This window comes from Nicrophorus vespilloides, unplaced genomic scaffold (genome assembly GCF_001412225.1).
Source record: "Nicrophorus vespilloides isolate i.1.1-1 unplaced genomic scaffold, Nicve_v1.0, whole genome shotgun sequence".
Classification (NCBI taxonomy): domain Eukaryota; kingdom Metazoa; phylum Arthropoda; class Insecta; order Coleoptera; family Silphidae; genus Nicrophorus; species Nicrophorus vespilloides.
Window position 1 is genome coordinate 94924 of NW_017097187.1, and position 24265 is coordinate 119188.

Genomic DNA, 24265 nt, shown 5'->3' on the forward strand with positions numbered 1-24265 from the left:
TTCATGTAGATTTCTTAGTAATTGCAATCGCAAACACTATTTGTTTCTTCAATTCTCAAGGCAAGTAACTAACGATGTTATTGAAATTATTTGTTCTAAGTATTATAGCGTTGCTTGTTAGTTCTTTCAATATTGTGGCTCTAATTAAGTGATAACATGCAGTTAAATCTCATGACTTATATGTTGTAATCGTACATGTATTTCTAGTTTTTACAGATCTATAGTACTCATTATTTGAACTAATTGTGTTAATTGATAAAAGAAATTGCAATTTCTATTTGATTATTATTTATATAATCTATTGTAATAAAAAAAATAATGACAATGAATAAAATTGGAACTGCTTCGTTAAAAATATCTCAGAAAGCAACGTTATTAAATCGTAATTAACAAATATTATTAATAGTAATTAATAGGCAATTATAAATTAATTGATTTATTTAAATAAAATTGACAAATAAATTAAAACCAATTGTTTTTAATTTATGTTTACTTAGTTTACATAGAATGCTAATAGATATAGTTGGTTGCCTATGTTATCTAGGACTCATTCATTACTTTATTAATGTTTTTCTTCTAAGAACTGTATCGAATTTATACTGAAACCCAAACATATTCAAAGAAATTTATAGCATAAATAAATATTGTTACATTCACGAGGAATTAATAACAAATATACGTTGTGTTGATGCTGTTACAATTAGTAAATTGTGTTGTATTATCTCCAGGATACTTTGTTTAATGTTATTGTTATTAATAAACGATCTTCTCATATGTTTTGTTATTGTTTATTGTATTATATTATCTAACACGAAAGCAATTCTTTAATATTTTGACAATACATATATGTTATGCAAGCTGTAATGGTGAAAAGAAATTGTATTAAGGAGTTTTCAGAAAATGTAGGATAGGATATTTCGAAATATCTATTAAATGGCCTAAATCATTACGTATTCAAACACGTTTTTAAACATGGCCGATCTCATTGCCAACAGAAGATCTTGAAAACTCTTGGTTCTTTCTTAGATTACTGCTTGGTGCAACGATGGTTCTGCAAGGGATGAGTTGGTTTTGATTTTGGATTAGGTATTATTTATTCTGGTGAAATGAAAAGTACATTCTCTTGTTAAATGATTTGGTCTTTAGTGTTGGATGGGTTGGTGGACATGAGGCGTGTTGTACCATAGGTTGGTAATGGTCTGCATGTACGTCCTCTATGTGCGTAAATACACACTATGTGGTTAGGTGATTTTCTTCTCCCACTTCAGTAGCTAGTGACAATTTTTTTTGTGTTATTACAACATGTATACAAATGTAAAATATGTAAAATAGTTTTTAACGTAAGTTGATGGATTTGCTGTTGGCGTGTTCCATGTCTCTGGTCGGGCCCTCCACGTAAGTAACGACCGGAAGGTTGTTTCATACAATATACACCCATTTTCGCCTCGGACTCCGGGCCTCTGCGCTCCACTCCATGTATATACACAACTGACATGGCGCTCGATTTCCTTCGGCCAGCTAAATCACCGAAAATGCCCATCAGCTTCTTTCGCACCACGTCCACGCTCCTCGCAGATACGTCCCAAAACAACCACTCATCCAATAACCCGTCGTGCCCGCGTCTCATCCGTCCATCCACATCAGCCACCCCAAGACATTAACCCCACAAAAATATACCCTCCAATACTGGACCTTCTCAAAAGTTCCTTTTTATCCTTTCCTCCACCAATTACTCTTCAACCAAACAACTATAGACAACAAGCTTCACCACCTTCAACTGCAATTCAATCCCAGTTACCCAGTAGCTTTGGTTCGGGGGTGCCTCATTAACCACTATCTCTATTTGCATGCATATCATTCATAGCCATAGCCACAGCTCTCATGGTAATTGTTATAACATGTAATACAGCCATATATTCATTTTTTCTTTATTTAATTTACAACTAATTATTATTTTGATTTACCATTCCAGTATATTGTTGCTTTTTATTGCATGATTTTGTTATTACTGTTTAGTTCTAAATTTATTCAAATCAAGTGTTGTCGCCAGACACTCAGTTTTGGGTTATTTGACAAATAAAGTGATTCTATTAATACTCTTTTTTTTTGAATTGCATTAATCTGAACTTTAAGCTTTCCACTTGTAGTACCAGTAGTCCATCTAACCTAAAGTTAAGACTGGAAAACCAATTATTATTAGCAATGATTTGTAAAGTTATTTGTTCTTTAACTCTACATTAATAGTAGTTTTTTTAAATCAATTAATACTGTTAATACTAGAATAACATTTATGTTAGTGCATCTTTAATGTATATTTGAAAATGTTAATAATTTATTAAATTAAATCTGTACTAAATTGAATTTAGTGAACTAATTATAAATTAAATGATGAATCTAATTAGTGAAACATGAAAATTTGACTGACTATATAATTTCATGGTATCATGATGGTTTTTTTTTTGTGGATTCTTATTGAAAACTAAATTATATATTGGTAACTGAGTATATGGTATTGAATTAAATTAGTTGTAACAATTTATAGGATTAAACAATAGTGTGTGTTTCTTAATTATGAAAATGTGATAAACATAATCATACAATTGTAGTGTATCATTATGATGTCAGTTCGTAGTGTTGGGATTTCCGTGTGTTTGTACGTTTTTTGTTTTCTCTGTTCTTGGTACTCTCTATAGATAACAATGGACGAATTGAGTACGGGACTCGATCCCGATGAGCTCATGGATCTGGACGAGGCTTCGGACATCGATGATGACGATGATGATAACATCATCGATGATCCTTTGCCCTCGCCACTCCAGCTACCCTCATCGGGACCTGCGTCTGCCGCCACCAGCGCAGCATCCTCGCCGCCGACCAACGATGAGGCGGTGATGCCTCCAATTTTCTCCGGGAAACCATTGAACATCAAGCGCGGCAGAGGCAGACCCAGAAGAGAAGGAGGTACATGTCAAGACTACTAACAGGATTCTTGTTTCGCGAATCGACGGCGGAACAGGAATTGTGTTCCGCAAATCGACGGCGTAACAGGATGTGTTTATCCGCCGATAAAGTACTAACGTATCCATCCGAGGGTGGGCGCATGTTTAATGTTTTCCTTTTGGTCCTCGAATTTCAAAATCAGTAACTTAATAAATCCTGGGGGTTTCATATTCGCTTCGGTTCGCATATCAGCTTCAGTTTTGTTTACGAAACGTGTATAATCGCATATCTATAAAGAAATTATTGTTTGTTTTAGTACAAATTAACAATTTCTGTATCTATTCTTAGGTAAACCTGTACAGAGGAAAAGTACGGGTATCAGGATGAAGCGTTGGAAGCCACCGGGTATGAGAGGTGGTCCCAAACGGGTGAAGAGCTTCGACAGAGGTGATTTTGATTTCTCTTCGATCACGCAATCCCCAAGCGACGAGATGATCCTGGATCCGGAAACCGGGAGCTTTTTCATGGCTGAAAGAGAGAAACCGATGCCACCTACGCCCGAGGAACTCCCTTACGCCCCAGAGGCTTGGTACGACTCTCTTTTTCTGTTTGTGTAACTATAATTTATTTTGTTATTTTTTCTTTTATAATTATAGGCCCGGTAAAGTGTGCGGATTCTGTAATTTGGGTGAAAGGAGTCAGTTAGGACAAGGGGAGATGCTTCGTCTGATGTGTCAGAAAGGTTTCACACCGAAACGCGTTGTAGCCGATCAGCAGCAGCCATCCTCGATACCAGCAATTGGGCAAATGCCCGATGGTCTCATCGGTGATAAAAGCCCCCGAGGACCTGTGACGTGTCGGAGACAGAAGAGCTTTAACAAATGCAGGAATCCATCAATGACATGCGAGTACGTGGACGAATTGACCATTATTGGATTTGTTGAAGAACCTGATGTCCAAAATCTCTTCGAGTCAACAAGCTACTTTTACGTGCACAGAAGTTGCGCCTATTGGTCTAATAGTGTCATCAAAACAGGTAAATTCAAATTATATAAACACCATAGTGCATTAGATAATAAAATGAATTATTAATTTTTAGAAAACATGGGTTTAGATAACGTCGGGCCCGCTTTGCTTCTCAGCTCCAATAGGAAATGTTCGCATTGCAACCATTACGGTGCTAGCGTTACGTGCAAAATTGACGGTTGCAGCAAGATTTACCATTACCCTTGCGCCACAGCTTCTGGAGCATTCCAGGAGTTGGGATCTTGCAGCATGTTCTGTTCTCAGCATCTATCCCAAGCAGCGATTCAATGCGAGGGTTCTGTCTGTTATACCTGTAAGCTGATGGGCGACATTGCTAATCTGATGTACTGTTCAATATGCGGTGAACACTATCATGGCACTTGCGTTGGTCTGGCACAATTACCTGGTGTCAGAGCTGGTTGGCAATGTCGAAAATGCAGAAACTGCCAGACCTGTCGAATAACCGGGGACGAAACGAAACTTATGACCTGCGAGCAGTGCGATAAAGTATACCACGCGAGTTGCCAGAGACCTATGGTAACATCAATCCCAAAGTACGGTTGGAAATGTAGAGTAAGTTTTAACAGCATCATACATTTAATCGAATATATTATGATGTAATATGTACTTTTTTTTTTAGTGTTGTCGAGTATGCGGTGATTGCGGATCCCGAACTCCTGGGGCTGGTCTCTCGTCACGTTGGCATTCCCACTATACAGTTTGTGATTCATGTTATCAGCAGCGAAATAAAGGTTTCAATTGTCCCATATGCCACCGCGCTTATAGGGCACACGCTCACAGGGAAATGGTTCAATGTTCCAGTTGTCGAAAGTAAGTATACTCATTTTAATTCGAAAATATTTATTGCTAAAATCTCTTTATTTTAAGATTCGTACACGGCACGTGCGATCCAGAAGCAGATCTGCTAACGTTCCACAAGCAAAAGGAGGCTCAACCTGATTATGAATATGTCTGTTTAATGTGCAAGAACCAAGGAAGACAGATGCTCTCAAAACGAAACAGTGAGTGTCCCCATATTAATTTTGATTAGCAAATTTAACAAATATTTTAGGTCTGAATATTATTTCAAAGGATGTTTTATAATCGAATTATGAAGTTCCATATTATAAATGTGTGAAAATGTTGATTAATTTCTATTTATGTTATTTTTAATTTAGGTATTGATGAGGATTCATTGTCGGCCTCACAGGAATCTTTGTACGACGATGTTTCCGAGTTCGATATTCCCTATGGTGTCGAGGATGGTTTTAGATCGATGGGTTTGGGTAAAGGTAAACCGTATGCGTGCAAAATAGCAAAAAAGAAATTCGGATATGGTCCGGGAATGCAGGGTAGACCAAAGGGTATCGGTAAAGGGATGCCTGGAAAGGTCGGTTTCATGAAGAAGCAAAAGATGACGGAGTTTGGCAGGAAGAGGGGATCCAAGTACAAAATGCGAGGTATTTTTGGTGTCCCTGGTGTGGGTTTGCAAAGGCCGACTTCGGATGGTGGCAAGGACGAAGAACCAGGAATTGAAAACAGATTGGTGTTGTGTTCTGCGAAGGATAAATACGTGCTAACTCAAGACATTTGTGTGATGTGTGGCTCTATCGGAACGGACCAGGAGGGATGTTTGATTGCTTGTGTACAGTGCGGTCAATGTTACCACCCCTATTGCGTAAATGTGAAAGTGACCAAAGTTATTCTACAGAAGGGTTGGCGGTGTTTGGATTGCACGGTCTGCGAAGGCTGCGGTTTAAGGGACGATGAAAGTCGATTATTGTTGTGCGATGATTGTGATATATCTTTTCATATCTACTGCATGGATCCGCCTTTACATTACGTGCCTCAAGGGAACTGGAAGTGCAAATGGTGTGCGATTTGCCAATCTTGTGGAGCTAAAGATCCCGGGTTCAATTGCAACTGGATGAACAGTTTTTCGGAGTGCGGACCATGCGCTTCTCATATAACATGCGCCAGTTGCATAGAACCATATAGCGAAGGTGATCTGATAATTCAGTGCGTGCAATGTGAACGATGGCTCCACGGTGCATGTGATTCGATAAAAACGGAAGCCGATGCTGAAAAATGTGCTGAATACGGTTATAATTGCGTCCTCTGCAGACCTAGGGATACTTTGCCACCTCATTTGCAATCGCGAGTTCACGCTGCAAAACCTCCAACACCCACCAAGAGTCCGGACATGAAATCCAACACGCACTATTACTTGGATGGTGTCTTCCTCAGCGAATCCGGACACAACCTAATAAAATCTTTAAGCTCCGAACAGAACATTCCCAGGAAGAAAAGGAAAAAGCTACCCACCGTTCACGACAAGGAGGCTGGTATCATGGCCACCATCGAGTCTGTGATCGCCGGCAGCGCTTCAGGTAAAGATAATTCAATTAATCTCAGTGTCGTGCCATATGCTAAAGGCGATGTTTTAGTGGATAACTCATTAGAAGATGCTAAATTGGAATTGGTTGATGTTAAAGATGAGCCGCAGGAGCTCTACAAAGAGGGAATGACGTGGACCAAAGAGGATGGGCCTCCGCCGGAGGGTTTCACGATATTCACTACTGAAAGTGGTCTCACGATATTGCGCCGGAAGCGGCAGAGAAATCTGCAGAAGCTCGGCATCGGCGGGTTTGTGGTCCGGGTGCGCGGCATCCGTGGCCAAGACAACGACGACGTCGACACGCTGCCAGGCCAATCCGATCCTCTAGGTCCACCGATGATTGCCGAGACGGGCGATAACAAGCCCCGACGAAAACCCATTAAGAGAAAACCAAAGAGCAAGCTGTCGGAGACGTTCCCTGCCTATCTGCAGGAGGCGTTCTTCGGCAAGGAATTGATGGACTCGCATAAAGATTTAGCGACGTCCAGTAGCGAAGATGAACAGAGCAACTTAGACAAGGAAAAAACGATTCATCTTTCGCAGGTACGTTTGTTTTTACATTTTTTTTTTGCAGCTATCGGTTTTATTATAATATGTATTTTTAGGATGAGATTAGAGCCGTTGCGGCTGTTACTGCAAAGCAAGAGAAGAGTGTACCTTCTGATGAACCAAGTACGAGTGGCACACAAAACATGTTAGAAAAGCCGGGCTGTTCGAAAGATGCTGTCGTTGTGCCCAAAGAAGAATACGAGAGCGACACGGAAGCAGCACTGAAAGACGTTCTAAATTTATCCGGAGACCTGCTCGACACAGATTTAGTTAATACTTTTATGAACGAAAATGACGACGAGCTCACAAAGAATGCTGAAAGTTTAGAGGGATTGGCTGGTATTTATAAAACTTGTCAAAAGAAACAGTTTAAGGTATTTAATATTAAACAATTGCAGATTCTAATTTGGCCGACAATGGTGATATTACCGATAGTTTGGTCGGAGGCGGTTCAAACAAAACCAAAGATACCAAAGATGAATTGAATGACCTACTGGTTTCCGATCCATACGAAGAACTCTTAAAAGTTGTACTGACGGACGAATCGCAGGAATCTCAGGAGAGCAACATCTTCCCGAGTAACAGTATTTTCAGTACGTCTGTGAACACAATGCCACAGACTGCCATACCACAACACTCGGTTCCTCCTCCAGTGCGACCTTCGACGTTGACCACTCAGAACAATCTGAATTCACCAATTAGCTTCCCTCCTCAATCGCCTTACCAATCAGAATACAGCAAGTATGTCTCATTTTATTAAACAATTTTATTTAGGAAGCATTTTCTTATTGTTTTCTTTCTATTTACAGTAGTCCGCAGTTCAGTCCAGCATTCTCCGAACAGCCAGCATCGCCGTGGGTAAATGTGAATGAGCAGAGTGATATGGATGTATCGGCATCTGGTAGCTCTAATTATAACCAGAAGTCATCGCAGAAAATGAAGGCGGACGAAGGTTTAGGACAAGGCGCCACGATATCAGCGGTCCTCTATGCAAATATCAAACATCCGGAATGGAAGACGGAGTATCCAGGTTGGAGCGATCGATATAAGCAAATTATTAAGAAGTGGAGGACTCTTACCACCGAACAGAAAGCACCTTACCTACAACAGGCCAAGGATAACAGATCCGCTCTGCGCATGAAGAAGCAGCAACAGGTATGTTTTACCACTAGTCTTGAATCATTTGATGCCAGATACATTGAACTATATTTATTTCGGTCTCCGCAATTGCTGTTCATGAATTTATATTTATTTTTAACTCTTTAACCACAGACATATTTTTTTTTAAATAATATAAATCGTCAGTTCATTCAATTTGATATTTGTTATGACAATTATAAAGACAAAATATTTTATAATCATTAGCATTTTTGGAAATTATTATCATACTCTCCATTGCGTTCTATATTGACTTCGCCAAATTTATTCGTGTGTTGCACATTAAGGTTGTCTCTTAGTCATGGACATAATGAAATACGTGGAATTGATAATGTGTTTTCTGTTGTCTATGGAAGGAGGGTTAAAAATAAGAGTGTTATTAGAATAATAAAATATGTTATACATAGTATTTTATAAGATGATTATTGCGCAGTCCCATTTTATCTGGCATCAATGTGATAGTAAAGTATCATGCAATTGTTTAGTTGAAGAGAAATGCGCATATGAGATTAGCCAGAAAGGCAAAGACGTACACGGTGTATTATTTTTTATTGATTTAGACAGCTTTTGTGTATTGGTGCGGTGGGTCGTTACTAACAAGAACAACCCCCTGTGCATCGCAATATACTCTGTGTGTCTACTACCAACCACTATTGCTACCACCTACTGGTTTATATCTATAGATGTTGCAGATGTTTTATTATTTCTCTTATAAAGCCAAAAACCCGCGCGAACCCTGTTTGCCCTATTGCCTCTATATGCTTCAAGTATGTATGTATGTGTTGTTTGTTCCCCGGCCACAGATCAACAAGGAGAGTAGTGCCAGTTCGCACAGTACCGTGAGCAAACCGGCGGTGCCCAGTCCAGTCCAACAAAGTGTTCAACCCCAGCCAGTTTCAGAGGTGTGCACCACCACCACCCAACAGTCACGGCCACTAACAACCACTACTATTAGCTCTGTACCACCTCCACACCCGCTGCCATCAAAAACAACCGCCTCCCTTCCCATCATCATTGCATCATCATCGTCGTCGTCGTCTTCATCGTCTCCGTCGCCCGCCCCCTCGACCCCGTCCCCTATGACACAACACCAGTTCACTGTGCACGGGCCAATCGTGGGGCCGGGCGATCCCTGTCACGGCCCCGCCCCCAACGTCACCGTCAATCCCCTTTACACCGACAACACTCCTCCACCGCCACCACCACCAGCACCCCGACACCACGTTCTGACCCTAACGAACGCGGCCGACCACCAGATCCGCGTGCTAACCCCATCTGAGATCATGCGTACTCTTCCCTCCCTCTGTCAGGAAACCTGCGAGTCACCGGTGAGATTCTCTGACTGTTGGAATGTCATTTATATTCCAGCTTCTTGTTGTTTTAATTTTTACTTTAATTTATTTGAATATTTCAAAATCCGAAATTTCATCTCCAGAAATATTAAATTTAAATTGATGATTCAGATTCAATCAGTCGCGTGTTGTGTTAAATTTATTTGGTTTGATCGATGTTTTTCTTTTCTTTTTGATTTTTGTATTGTTTGAAAATTTTTGCGGCATGTCTCGAGTTTTTTTATTCTTTATATAATTCCACCAAGTTACCACAAAAAAATATTCAAACGAAACTCCAATCGTTATCCATTCCTACTCCTGAACAAGTCCCGTTTTGAAAGAAGGTATCAGAGCTATTCTGTTTCATTAGTTCCACTAACTTATTTAACAACTACCAAAAAAAAAAGATTATAACACGCAGGACGGAACAGTTCTGATTTATTTCTCTCCAGATAATTGATTTGATTAGAACGAAACAATCCGGTGTTGGTATTTACTAAACTTTCCGTAGATTAATTTTTTGGTATGAGATTTGTTGGTGCATGTTCTGCTTTTTCCTATTATTTACTTCTTTTAGTACAGACGTATACTCCTAATAAGTTCATTACGGCTTCGTTTTATTACTAATTATCTACATAGTACGAATCGTTTAATCCTTATTTTGTACTGTTGGGTTTTCTTTAGTTGACTAATTTTTTTTTTAACAAAATTTGTGCTAAAACTTCAACAGCAGGCGATGAAATCAAAGAAGAAAATTATTTCAATATTTTGTTAACATTGTCTCTTAACCAAACAAAACAAATAGTACTTTAAACAAGTTGAAAGTAATTAAAAGCATGTTATATGTTTATCCGTGAATTATACAATACCCTCCAATTACATATACATATATAAACAAATATTGAGGTTATTCTTTTCTTTATTTCATCACTTATATTTATTTTTTATATTGAATTTTCTCTGCACACATTTTGTTTGATTTTTATTTTCTGTAAACAATTTTCTTTCTTATTGTGAAAAGAAAACTTGTTTATTTTAAGTATGTTTCTCAGCTTAATAATCATATATGTAATCTTAATAATTAGGATCAAGAGAAAATTGCTCAGCAGCAAAAGACGGCGCGCGAGGCAGAAAATGAACGACAGTGGAAGCAGTTGCAAGCCTTAAGACACCAGCAATCGCAACAGCAGTTGAATGTTATTCAGGATCACAGGTCACAAGTTACTGGCAGTAAGTAGCAATTGCTTGTGACGTAATCTGAATTTTGTAAACTAAAATTATTTTCTTGTCCAGCAATGGTCCGGGTGCAAAGGCAATTATCGGAAGGAAATCCACCTCAGTTTCTGCAAGAACAATTGCAGCAGGCACAAGCTTCTAATCTAGAAGCACCGCAGTTACCACACACCATTGATAACTCGCAGTTTTCACAGCAAGCACATCCGAACGTGCAGAGGACGCTGCAACAACAAGATCCGTACGCTCAACAGCCTTCCACGCCGAGACCTTCGATGGTCCCATTGACGAGATCCTCTTCATTGCAAGGATATCAGCAAAGACCAGATGGAATCGAAGTTTCGCACCAGCTACGGAATTTGTTGCAATTCAATAAATTAGACGAGCAAATTTTACCTGGAAAGGGTCAACAACGGGTGTGGCCTCCGAATGAAACTGGTGGTCAGGAGCAGCAAGAACAGCAACAACCACAGCAGCAGCAACAAGTACAACAGCATCCAATTGTTCCAGCAACTACTGGAGATGCTACATTCAGACATCCTCTTCCACCTGGCATAGTCAGGCAACGACCTGCATCTGCGGCTACAGCTACAGCAGTGGTCAGACAACCTATGGGTTTGAGAATGCTCGATCCTAGATTGCAGCAAAACATGGATCCAAGAACAAGATTATTTTTACAACAAAGAGGCGCTCTACCGACTAACATACAAGCTCAATTGCAGCAACAAACAAGATTATTTGTTCCGCAGCAGCAGCAACAACCATCACTGCAACAACAGCAGCAACAACAACAGCAGCAGTCTATAAGGCAGTCGTCTGCGGAAATCGAGCAAATCCTTCAAAGAGCAAATGTTCCATTTCAACAGAGGTCAACTGATATGCAGGGCGGACCAAGAATGCCTTTGGGAGCGCAACAGCAGCAACGTCCTTTAATGCAACAAGCTCTTCAGCAGCAACAGGCGCCAGTTACACCGACCGCTCAAGATACAGGTGAACAGGAAATCCCAGATAACGTTACTGCCGAACTAGAGAAATTGGAGCAAGAAGGTTCTATGGTCGAGTTGCAAGGTGTAGGAGATATTCTAGGCGGATTCGCAGATGACGAGGATGAACTGCTAGCGGAAATGGGATCTGATTTCAATATATTGGAGTATGCCGATCCCGAGTTAGATGCTTTAACCGGTGGAGAGAAAACAAACATTTTAGATAGTTTAGATCTTGTAGAGCCAGAACCCGAAAAGGATGACGACAAGGACAAAAAGTAATTATATCCTATTATTGTTAATTGACAATATTCATAGAATTTCCTATCTTCAGCTTGGTGGCCAAACAACAAATGGTGGTACACAATCCACAAGTCCAAGAGCAAAAGGTGTCGTTACCCCAGCAACAGCAACCCTTATCCCAACCGAATTTACATCCTCCACCTCTGGTTGTATCACAGACACAAGCAGTGCAACATCAGCAGTTGCAGCAGCAGCAATCTCAGTCAGTCCAAAACCATCAACAAGCTGTGCCGAGTCAAATGATTCCGCAACAGCAGGTACACCAACAAATGCTGCAACACGTAATATAATTACATTATATATACTTTATAAATGTTAATATCAATTTCATTTTTTTTTAAAAGGTTCAACAGGCTGCTGCAATGGGAAGACCCATGTTACCAGGCAAAAAACTTATGTCGACTGAAGGTATTATCGGAACGGTCACAGCAAATAACAATATTTCTTTAACATTCTCACCCAACTACCACCAGAAATTGTTGCAAAGTAACTCAGTGTAACTTATGCATTTGTAAATACAATTCTAATCCTAATTATTTGCAGTACCTCAAAATCAAAAAGTGACCCAGATGCGTTTAGGTAATATACCTCAGAATGTACCTAGGATGGCAGCACCTGGTATTTTACATCAGCAACGCCTTCCCGTTGTCGGACCTCCTCCGCCACCGCCACCATACTCGAGACCGCCGCCTCCTTATCCAGGCTCCACCAATCAAACGGTAAGTCACGCACACATCTTTCAGTGGATTGAGCATGTTTATGAATTAAATTATATGTTATGGTTTGGCCTCTTATTTAATTATTATTTCTTTGATTTAATTTATTTTCTTTGTTTCTCTTTTCAATCAAAGAGTCAATTCTATTATGTAATAATTAAATTAAATAATATGAAACTCGCATAAACTTGGATAGATCTCTATATAAAGTTAATCATAATGAACTAAATATGAATTTTCCATAACATAACATTGTTATTATATTAAATTTAGATTGATTTTTGAAGACTCGATTGATTAATTGGTTATTTTAAAATTGAAATTGAGAAAACAATTTAGTAGATTTGATTTGTTAACTTGCCACATCTGTGTTGTTATTGTTGTTATTTGGATTGTTTGATTATTTGAGTACTGATAAAAGAATATCAAGAGAATAAGAAATGATGGGCGAGCTAAAGTAAAATGATGGTGAGAGGCGAACATACGGTAGTATAATAACTAACAGTGGTTGAGGTGTCTGGTGTTGCTTGCATGTGTGTGGTAGATGGGACTGCAGCAGCGTCTGCCCTCACCTGGACTCATGCGTCCGCTCCCCCATGTGCATCGGAGACCAACCCCCTTGCTCTTGGAGGTGAGATTTATTTATTTCCCATTTTATTTTTACTTAATTATTCTATACATATTATTTATTAGTAAAGTGTAACTGACGAAGAGTGTCTTTTCCATTTTTTCTTCATTCTGCACTCTTACATGACATTATTTATTATTTATTTTTATACTTGGTTTTTGCTTTGCACTTACATTTATGGTAGCTGAAAGTTTGGGTTGTTAATTGGAGTTCGATTCGAAATCGATTGACCAACACGTTCCTTGTAATATGTGTTTTACTTTATTTTTCAAGGAACAGCCGTTACTGCTCGAAGAACTCTTGGAACAAGAGAAAAGGGAACAAGAAAAGCAAATGCAGACGCAGGTGTCAAGCAGCAGTTCAGATGTACCAACAAACGCGAGTACTTCTAGTATGCTCTCTGAACACGACTTCGAAAGGCTGCTTAAAACGGATTTGATTTCCAACGCAGGTCCTCTTTTGAGCCAAAGTCTTAATCAAGGTGTACCTGGTAATTAATGTTTCTTCATGTTTTTTTTTTCTTCATTATTATTGGAAAGCTCATCTTAAACGAATCAATTTTTCTTTAGCTCAAGGTATTTTACCACCTCAAAGGACGACCTTCGTGCAACAGCCGGCACCTTCTGGACCTCCTCCACAGATGGTTCAACAATGGCAGCAGCAGAGTCCCAGGCCACAGTCGGTGCCTACGCCTCAGCCCCAGCCGCAGGAGCCTAGAATCCCTCCGTTCAACGCGAAGTTACTTCCTGCGCCTCAACTACCGCCTGACCAAATTGTGACTGAACAGGATAAACAGATTCAAGTAGCTTACGAGCAATGGTTGAATCATCAAAACAACGTACTGACTGAACAATTAAAATATTACGAGACCGAAGTACAAAAATTAAGGAAAATCAGAAAAGTAAGCGAATATAAAATAATAAATATAAACTTGATTTTAAACAAATTTTGAATTTCAGTCGCTTAACAGTAAGCAGAGACAGCTCAGGAAGTCCGGCAATCAACTCGGGGAGGCCGATGCGATCGAATTGCAGAAAATACAGACTGAAAACAATATTTTACAGAAGCATCTTGAAACTAGTCGTAAACAGAGCCGTCAGCACGGGATGCTAATACAGGTAATTATTAAATCTTATTTGCTTCAAAAGTGTTGGACATGAATATATCTTAGTTTGTGGTAACATATTTTCTTATCGCGCAGTATGTTTCCTTTAAAATTCTTGATAATTATATGTCGGTGATTTAATTTATTTAATTCGAGTTATGTAAATGTTGTGTTAAGACTGAAATATATTATCCAGAGTCCAAAAGAAATATAATATATTTTATAAATTTTATCTATTTTGGTTTCAAGCACTTTTATTTTCGCATTAAGTCATAATAATTATATATCTAATCGTGTATTACTTCTACTGGTCTATATGAAGGATTATCGGAACAAACAACAAGCCAAGCAGGGCAATCAAATGCTTGGCCACCAATCTCCACTGGGGCCACCTGCATCTTCACCGATCCATCCTCCTCAATCTCCGATGATGTCACCATCTGCATCGCCTATGATGCAGCATAGTTCGCCGATGCACAGCCCGGCGCCATCCGTTTCTCATTCACCAGGTCCTGGATCCGTCTCCAGCGTTCTGCAAAGTCCAAATAATCCCATTAACCAAGTGATGTCACCCATGCAACCATCGCCGCGTATCGGAACACCTCATTCCCAAAATGAAGGTAGTCCTGGACCAGTGCAATCTCCTTCGATGCATTTACCACCGCCAATGCGGATGACTTCTCCTCAACATCGAAGGGTTGTAACTAGTCCGATCGGATATTCGGGAGATCTTAGGCCAGGTACACCGCAGGCACGGTTTGCGCGACCACCACTGGAGAGGACGCGGCTGCAATCGCCCAGTCCGAACTTCCAGCAAAAGCCAGGCACGCCATCGCCGTTGAACAGTCCACCACCTCAGCCAAATCTTCAAAGGCATTTGCAACACCAGCAGCCTTTCATTCAGCAAGTCGTAGATAGTAACGAGGGACTATCCAATTCCCAGAGGACTATGCAGTTGATCCATCAAAGACAATTTATTCTGAGACAACAACAGAACCAAGCGCAACAACAGGGAGCCGCTAATCAACCTCAACCCTTGACAGCTCAACAACACCAATTAATGGTGCATCAGCAGCAACAATTGGCGAAGCAACAACAGTTGGCTCATCTTCAGGCACAACAGAGGTTGCAACAGCAGCAAAACCAGCAACAAAATCATCCACCGAACTCACCAATGCCGCCACAGAGTCCGCTAATCAATCAGCAGCAACAGATGATGTCTCCTCATTCTATGCATAGCCAACCTCCATCTCCGATGGTCAATTTCACACCTACATCGCCAATGCCCCGAAGCCCTGCAATACATCAGTCGCATCAACCTCCGAGTAGTCCAATGATACATCAGCCACCATCACCTATGCCGAGAAGTCCCATGGTCGGTTCAAATCAATCGCCCATGCAGATCAGACGACCTCCGAGTTCGAGTAGCAGCCCTGCCATGCCTGATCGTCCGACGAGCGTTGAAAATCCAAGAACACTATACAACACATCAACGGAACTGCAAAACATTGTGCAAGACAACGATCAGACCGGTGGTGGAAATCCACACAATCCGAACAATCCTATTCCTTATCCTCCGGGATTCGGAAGGTTTGGCTACGTCAAGATGGGGTTGCGCGGTGGTTCTCCGATTTGGGGCTCGTATGGTCGCGGTGCTAAACGCATGCCCGAACATAAAGACGACAAATTGGCAAACACTGAACAGCAGCCCCAGCCGCAACCGAAAATTAAAAAGGAATCTCATCTGAGCAAGGTGTCCATACTGAAGAAAAAATCTCCAGCTAAAACGGCGATATCCATGTGTGTAAATCGGATCAGTTCCCTAGTTAGCTCGGATTATAACGAATTGGATGATAGTTCTTCGTCTCCATCTGGAACACCGTCTCCGATGGCCTCGACTAGTCGTCTAATTCAGAAAACCATAGGAAAGAAAATCCCGCAAGAAATGGAACCGAAAGAACAGGTATATATTATAACCGATTATCAATTAGTAAACTAATGAAAGTCAGTAAGAATATAAGTTACTTTAGTTAAACATAATATATATGTTTTCTAATTTATGTTTTTGATCATTACAGGTAATTGTTGTAGAATCTAATCAAGGTAAACAAATGCAAGTGGATGAAATTATGGATTACGACGATGATAATGATTCGGCAGTAGTCTCTACAGAGGTATCATTAAATTCAGTAGCGCAACAGCAAGACGGCGATGATATTACAGTGATACAGACTTTCACTCAAAGCGATTTGACGGACAGTCTATCCAGTCCATTAGAATCGGAGCAAATATCGAATGATTTTCTGCTATTTGATATTGCCGGAACCACACAGTACTCTGATAAAGATGAAGATGACGATGAGGTGCAATATGCGCAACATATAACAAAGCACATAGTAGACGTGGCGATTCATAGCCCAACAACCAGCGAGGAAGAGCTAATTATGCAAGGCAAAACTAAGAAAGTGACGAGCGATGGATTGACTCTTAATATTGTACAAGGCTTATCTGCGGATACTTTGTTGGCTATGGAATCTCCGGAACCAGACGACTTGAGTGCCGATACCACCGAAGAGGAGGAGCATTATGAAAGTCGTTCCCTGGTCTTACTCGATCAGAAGATGAGTGACGAGAAAATCTCTACGAAGGAGGATTTCGAAGAGCTTATTGATGAAGACTCGCGCAAGATCATCAGCGAAATCCATAAGTATGCAGCTCCGCATGTCGTCAGCACCTTTCCGCCGAAGACAACGGCAAATCTGATTCAGACTGTTGCAAACCTGAAAACGACTACCGCTCCTAAGATCTCATTAATTACACCTTTGATACCTAAATATATACCAGGGACTACTGGTAAAAAGGACATACTAATAACTCACAGCAATAGCGGTGCAATTATACTGCCTCTTAAAACTACTGGTCGCAACAATATTATCAGCGTTCCAAAACTGGTTACTTCAGTGTCTCCGGCTATCACTATAGTGAGTGCAAGCACTTCGCAGATGACTTCAATGCTACCCTCTACTTTTACTGTGCCTGTAATCAGTGCAAGAGCAATTAGCAAACTACCTAACGTGAAAGTGATTGATAAACCATCGACTTCGCTGTCGTTGACCGCCCACCAAGACACGTGTCTTCCAAAGAAAATATTTGAAGATGATTCTGTTTCTCCAGATAGCTCTAACAATGAGGACGATAAAAAGATTGAATCACCTATTGAACTGAAGAAACTGATTAAAGGCGATTGCAAAGATGATTCAAAAGAATCGGTGGATGATATCACAAAAAGTAATTCTTCACTTCTTCCGATGCACAATCCTCCTGAACTCAAAATGACAGCTCAAATAATTCAAGAAAACCAAGGATTGCAAATCGCCAGAACTGTCGAAATGCCGTTCATCACAACTCAATCAATCGATACCATGGATGGCCATTCTGGCGATGACACTAAGTCTGTGGTAATATCTATTCCATCACCAACTCCTTCTCAGGAACAAATGTTGGATAATATTGCTTTACAGGCATTAGAAAATCGCAGGAGAGACGGTAATAGTATCTCCAGGGAATTTGAGTCGTTTGACGATGTACTGGACATGATTGAAAATATTCGAGACGAATCTCCATCGCCAATTGCAGCCGTATTGGAGAATAATAAACCTGAAGAGGTTAAGGAAGAGTTTGAACCAATTTTAAAACCAGAACCGAAACCTGTGACAACGGCAACGATAATATGTACAACAGTAAACACGACGACCACGACAGCAACTCTAGCACCTCCCAATCGTTTAGCGGTCACGCCCCAATTATCACCGTTATCACAACCCAACGAGTTAACGACGAACATTGCAAATGTTAGTCAACAACTAAGGATTCTACTGTCGGAAACGAATTGCGTCCAAACAACAACTGGAACCACGAACTCTAATAACGACACCATCGTTAAAAGCATCACCAAAGAAAAAGTTATGCCTGCTATTTTAGCAACTTCTACTCCAAAGACGTCTACAGAGATAAACAACAGCATAATTATTAAAAAAGCTGTTGTTAATTCACCGAAACTAGTGCAGTCACCGATCACTCAAAGCACGACATCCACCACTGCCATCACGACTATGCAAAGTTTATTACCAATAAAGACTACAGCTGGTATACAATTAATGCCGGATCATCCGAAACTTCCACCGGTGACGACCGTTGCTGCTCCAACCCAAGCGACTACCACTCAGATGAACAGATTCCAAGTAAAAATTACGAATACTATGGCTTCTTCGCAGGTGACATCTACTACAACAACACATCATCAAGTTCAGAGAAAACCTTCGCTCAGTTTGAACGCTATGTTGCAATCGCATCCGGCAGCGACGACCCCGCAAACATCGCCTGGCACTATAACTACTGCCAGCATTTTGGGATCAGCCATTTCCATCACAAAACCGTCTCTTACATCGTTGGCTCATGCTCACCCTAACGTGATGTCACCATTAACGAGTCAAACGGGGTATAAGATGTCTTCTTTGACACATCAGTTGGGCAAGTTTACAAGAGGAAATCCAACGAATCTGTTACATACACACCTAACTAAATCTCCGATGACGCAAAGAACACCACCAACTAAAATAACTGAAGAAGATAAGAAAGAAATAGAAGTTAAAACGGAATCGCAAGAGACAATGATGTCTACATCTGCGGAGAATGCTATAACAACATCTTCTGCTATCAAGCAGGAACCACCCAAGTACACAATGGCACAACCTTCGAATAGGATGGAGGAGTCTCAAAACGTTCTCTTAAAGCAATTGTTACAGAATACGGCTTGTGCGACTTCGCAATCATCGAGTAGTAGTAACGTTGCAACACCTACGCAAACGGCGCCCAGCCTACCAATAGTACCTAATCTTGAGGCTCAGTTAGCCACACCAGTACCTCCGACACCAACGTCTTTGCTTCCACCAATTCTTCAAAACGACTCCATAATTACTTCAAGTACTCAGACCACCAAAATTGTTCAACGACAACCCTTGATGAGCCGTGAAACTAGTTTTGTTTCTAAACCCATCCAACACTCCAGTATCATTAATCAACAACAACTGCGGCAGCAGATGCAACAAGAACAGCATCAACTGCAACAACAACAACAGCAGCAGCAACAACAACAGCAGTTGCAGCATCAACAACAACAGCAGCATCAACAACAACAGCAGCATCAACAACAACAGCAGCATCAACAACAGCAGTTGCAGCATCAACAACAACAGCAATTGCATATAGATGTTAAGAAAGGTTTACCTCCAAGTCGTACACCAAGTCGCGACGATTTGCTCTCTCCAGGGACACCTCGATCTTCCTGCAGTCAAGATTCTAGCTTGCAGACGCCTCCCTTGATTATAAAGAAAGAACATATGCCGCAGCAAAGTCCGGTATTAACGGCGCAAGAGGTGAAAAAGGAATTTGTTGATGAATCTTCTCAGCACTCGGAAATATCAGATCACAGTAAATCCGAAACGCAAATGAAAGAAGAAATGGACTTTATGGAGCACAACGATAAGATGATGGAAAAGGAAGAAATGAAGAAGTTGAAGCGACGCGCTTACCAAAAGAGCAGAAGACAAAATCAAAATGTTAACAAGGAAGTGCCTGGGCAACCGAAGAAAAGATCTCGTAAGAGTTCTAAGCTAGACGAGGATTATGATTCCTATATTGAAAGCGTATTGGGACAGCTGCGAACTTTGCCCTCGATGGTTGTTTCCGAACCGATTTTAAACAAGAATTTCGCAGTGGTTCCTATTTTTGGGTCCGGGGATACTACAAAATTGGGAGTAAGAGAATACGATTCTCGTTGCGGAGATCTAGTTGGTACCTACGGAAATGCCGTGGTTCCAGGTTTTGCAGACTTTTATAGTTCGAAGCCATACGGTGATGAGGAACCGTTACCTGAAAAACCTCCAGCATCCACACAACGTGGATTTTACGATCAAGAATTTCCGCTTATCCGTTTTGATACTGACGAGGATAAGAAGTACGATCTATTCTGTAGGGAGGACTCTCCAGATTCGATCTTGAGTAGTTCCTCATTGGAGTGCGACATGTTCGAACCTCCAGTGAAATTCCCTGGATTGAAACTTATTGACGAAGACGAGGACGACGAAGAGATTTGCGCCAACATGAGACTGTCACCGGTTGTTCCTCTTATTGCTCCTATTCCGATCAGGCTGCAGCCGACAGGTCCTTACCTAAAGGATTACGCTGATATGATGATGGTAAGTCTCTTAAATAGTATGTACAATTATTTGTCATATTAATTGTCTTTTTGTTTAGGATAAGGAGAATATCTGCAAAGAGCAAGTCAATCAGAAGCCAAAATTCACATCAGCTCCTGGAACACCACTTAAGGACTCAGGCAATGTTACTGTGACTTTGACTCTGACATCTTCGGCGGCTGAAGATATAATGGGAGTTCTGAGAGATTTAGCCAACATATTACATATACCAGCGCCCACCAGCTACCAGATTGTCGAAAGAACTAGCACTCCACCTAGCCAGAAGCTGGGACTATACAGAACCAAAGGCAAGGATGGAAAGGAAGGTGGTACGTATTTATTTTAATTACTTATATTTTTTATACTTCAATAAGTACTAAGATTTATTTTGGAGAGTAAATAATTATTATATTTTTCGTAATTTTAGCACCTATCGACATCCAAAGTATTTTGAACGGCGCCGCGAAATTCTGCCGACATTGCGATGTAGTGATATTAAACAACATGATTAGGAAAAAGGTATCAGAGCTGCCCTTCCTATCCAAGGATTTGGAGTTGCTCAACGATGGCGACGAATTATTTTTCTGCAGTTCAGCGTGCTACATGCAATTTGCGCTGATGCATAGAAGCCCTTCCATATCGCAGGACAAGGCGGCAGAAATTATAGATCACCTGTGCCAAAAGGACAAGATGGATGACATCCAGAAAGCAGCGATTGAGAGACCTACTTCGTTAGTTGAGGAAGTCAGACGAATAGAAATGGAAAAGATGGACGTCGATTACGACCTGAAGAGTTGCATCAAAAGCGAGAAAATGCAGGTGGATGAGGTGAAACAAGAAACGTCCACGAAGTGGCGAAACATCAAGTATAAGGCGTATGCTCAGGGCTGTCTGCAACCTCCTAACAAATACAAGAAATTAAGCGATAAAGAGATCATGGAGTTGATGTACAGGCTACGAGTAACGGTATTGCCATCGAAGATTCCGGATGATACGAGGAAATGCATGTTCTGTCATAACATAAGTGATAGTGTTGCGGATGGACCTGCAAGACTTTTGAACATCGATGTAGATAAGTGGGTGCATTTGAACTGCGCCCTATGGTCAGATGGAGTTTACGAGACGGTGAACGGTGCTCTGATGAATCTGTCTAACGCCATCCAGCAAAGTTTGGTGTCCACTTGTGCCCTATGCAACAAATCTGGAGCTACGATTCGTTGCTTCAAGACGCGCTGCTCTAATATCTATCATTTACCGTGCGCCGTCAAGGATAAATGCGTTTTCTACAAGAATAAGACCACTTTTTGCAGTAGCCACATACAGAAAGGAGAGAAGGATAATGAGCTTACAACGTTATCAGTGAGCAGAAGGGTTTACGTGGATCGAGATGAGAACAGACAGGTGGCTGCTGTCATGCATCACTCGGATCAGAATAATCTTCTTAGGGTGGGATCGCTCATATTCTTGAACGTGGGGCAACTTCTGCCACATCAGTTGACCAATTTCCATACTTCCAATTATATCTACCCCATCGGCTACAAGATCATCCGTTTCTATTGGAGCATGAGGCGGCTAAACAAGAGGTGCCGGTACGTTTGTTCCATCCACGAGGTGGGCGGACGGCCCGAGTTTCGGATAGTCGTCCAGGAGTCGGAGGAGGACGATTTGGAGCTGCGCGACGTCAGCTGCAAGCTGGTCTGGATGAAAGTCCTTGAACCTTTAGCCACCATGCGCCGGGAAAATCAATGCGTGCAAATTTTCCCGCAGTTCGTTTCTGGCGAGGATCTGTTCGGTCTGACGGAGCCGGCGGTGGTGCGAGTGCTGGAGAGTTTGCCGGGAATCGAAACATTGGCAGACTACAAGTTCAAGTACGGACGGAATCCGTTGCTGGAACTGCCTCTGGCCATCAACCCGAGCGGGGCTGCCAGGACGGAACCCAAACTGAAGAACCAGCTACACTGGAAGCGGCCGCACACCCAGCGGACCGGCAGCTCCGCCCGTCCCGTGTTTGCGCCCGCCAACAATGCAGCACCATCGGGCGAAGCTGCATGTCCCTACAGCAAACAGTTCGTACACTCCAAGAGCTCGCAGTATAAGAAGATGAAGCAGGAATGGAGGAACAATGTTTTCCTAGCGAGGTGAGGTTCTTTAAAGTTACCAATATATGTGTGTGTGTGTGAATGTGTTATTCATTGATACCATTATTTGTGGCGCAGATCTAAAATCCAGGGTTTGGGATTATGCGCGGCTAGGGATTTGGAGAAGCATACCATGGTCATCGAGTATATCGGAGAGATTATCAGGACTGAATTGGCCGAAACCAGGGAGAAGAAATACGAAGCAAAGGTAAACAAATACATGATTATCCTATAAAATCAGTTACACCTTAATTATCGATCGTTCTACTTTCATAACTATTGAGCCCAATTTTGATAACATCCTATTATTAAACGAAGTTCACTATATTATATCCCGTTATAAAGTATTACAGACATATAGAAGATTACATCTCATTTCATCAAGAATTTCAATATAGTAGATGCAATCTAGTAGAATGTAGTAGATCAATATTGAATGGATGAATTGCAATTCCTGACTCCTGTCCCTAAAATCCTGATATTACTTGGAGGTGGTAGTTATTGGTACTTTAGTTTAGTTATGAATTTAATTTTGGTGTCTTTTTGTTTAGAATCGGGGAATTTACATGTTTCGATTAGATGAGGAACGTGTGGTCGACGCAACTTTGTGTGGAGGCCTTGCCAGGTATATCAATCATTCCTGCAATCCGAATTGCGTGGCCGAAATCGTCGAAGTCGACAGAGATTTGAGAATCATAATTTTCGCAAAGAGACGTATTCAAAGAGGCGAAGAGGTGAGAAAGAATCGTTTCTACTTATGCCATTAATGAGAATGAGTGTGTGTGTATACATAGAATTGCATTGCTTAAATATTGTGTATTTTTCAGTTATCGTACGATTACAAATTTGATATTGAGGATGACCAGCACAAGATATCGTGCATGTGCGGAGCTCCCAACTGCAAGAAGTGGATGAATTAAGGATTATAAAAGATGATGATGATTCGACGCAAAATGTACAGCAACGCGAAGAACAATTATTTTCATGTGAAATGAGACTGTTCATAGTGCCATTTATTACTTTATTAGTACGACGGAGAAGCCCGAAGAAGAGGAGACAGAAGACCGAGAAGATAGAACTTTCAAAATTATAATAATAATGAAACATTCCAATTTATTGATAATTTTATACTGGATGAAAATATAATAGATTTATATTATTATATACATATAAATATTTTAGTGTTCCCCATGGGAGGAGACGGAAATGTAATATGTAGATGGAATGAAGAAATAACAAGAGGGTGTTTGATGATGATGAGGAGGAGGAGGATATGCGGGAACCGTGGCTTAGGGTAGGGACCAAAAATTTAAACAAAGAAAAATGATAATATTTAAGTTAATAAGAGTAAAAGGAAAAAACAAAACGCAAGAAAAAAGACGAGCGATGTTAAACGAAAAAAAAACAAACAAACAAAAAAAGAGGAGAAAGAGAACGTAATTATTATATATATATTGTAAATAGCTTTTGTGTTTAGTTAATTTATTTTTCTTTTCTTCT

General features: G+C 40.8%; 1 protein-coding gene across 1 annotated transcript; it reads left to right on the top strand.

Annotated features, from left to right (window-relative positions):
• Positions 1-1190: 1190 nt before the first annotated feature.
• Positions 1191-24221, top strand: LOC108559353 (histone-lysine N-methyltransferase 2C-like). The gene is made up of 29 exons (XM_017916601.1): positions 1191-1395; positions 2694-2961; positions 3289-3529; positions 3597-3976; positions 4040-4539; positions 4607-4797; positions 4855-4988; positions 5145-6356; positions 6414-6907; positions 6970-7252; positions 7312-7654; positions 7723-8068; positions 8875-9399; positions 10488-10632; positions 10696-11896; positions 11953-12202; positions 12266-12407; positions 12465-12640; positions 13182-13268; positions 13539-13755; positions 13835-14166; positions 14225-14383; positions 14681-16333; positions 16449-20627; positions 20686-20956; positions 21055-22765; positions 22844-22973; positions 23317-23499; positions 23593-24221. The coding sequence occupies exons 2-29, from the start codon at positions 2700-2702 to the stop codon at positions 23683-23685; spliced, it is 15840 nt and encodes a 5279-aa protein (XP_017772090.1). The 5' UTR covers positions 1191-1395; positions 2694-2699; the 3' UTR covers positions 23686-24221.
• The last annotated feature ends 44 nt before the right edge of the window (positions 24222-24265 follow it).

What these genes read in the sequence shown, in the direction of transcription:
- LOC108559353 (XM_017916601.1), top strand. Translation starts at nt 2,700, where the DNA reads ATGGACGAATTGAGTACGGGACTCGATCCCGATGAGCTCATGGATCTG. An exon ending in CAACCCCCTTGCTCTTGGAG is followed by an intron (nt 13,269 to 13,538) that starts GTGAGATTTATT and finishes TTATTTTTCAAG; the next exon opens with GAACAGCCGTTACTGCTCGA. An exon ending in AAATGGAACCGAAAGAACAG is followed by an intron (nt 16,334 to 16,448) that starts GTATATATTATA and finishes TGATCATTACAG; the next exon opens with GTAATTGTTGTAGAATCTAA.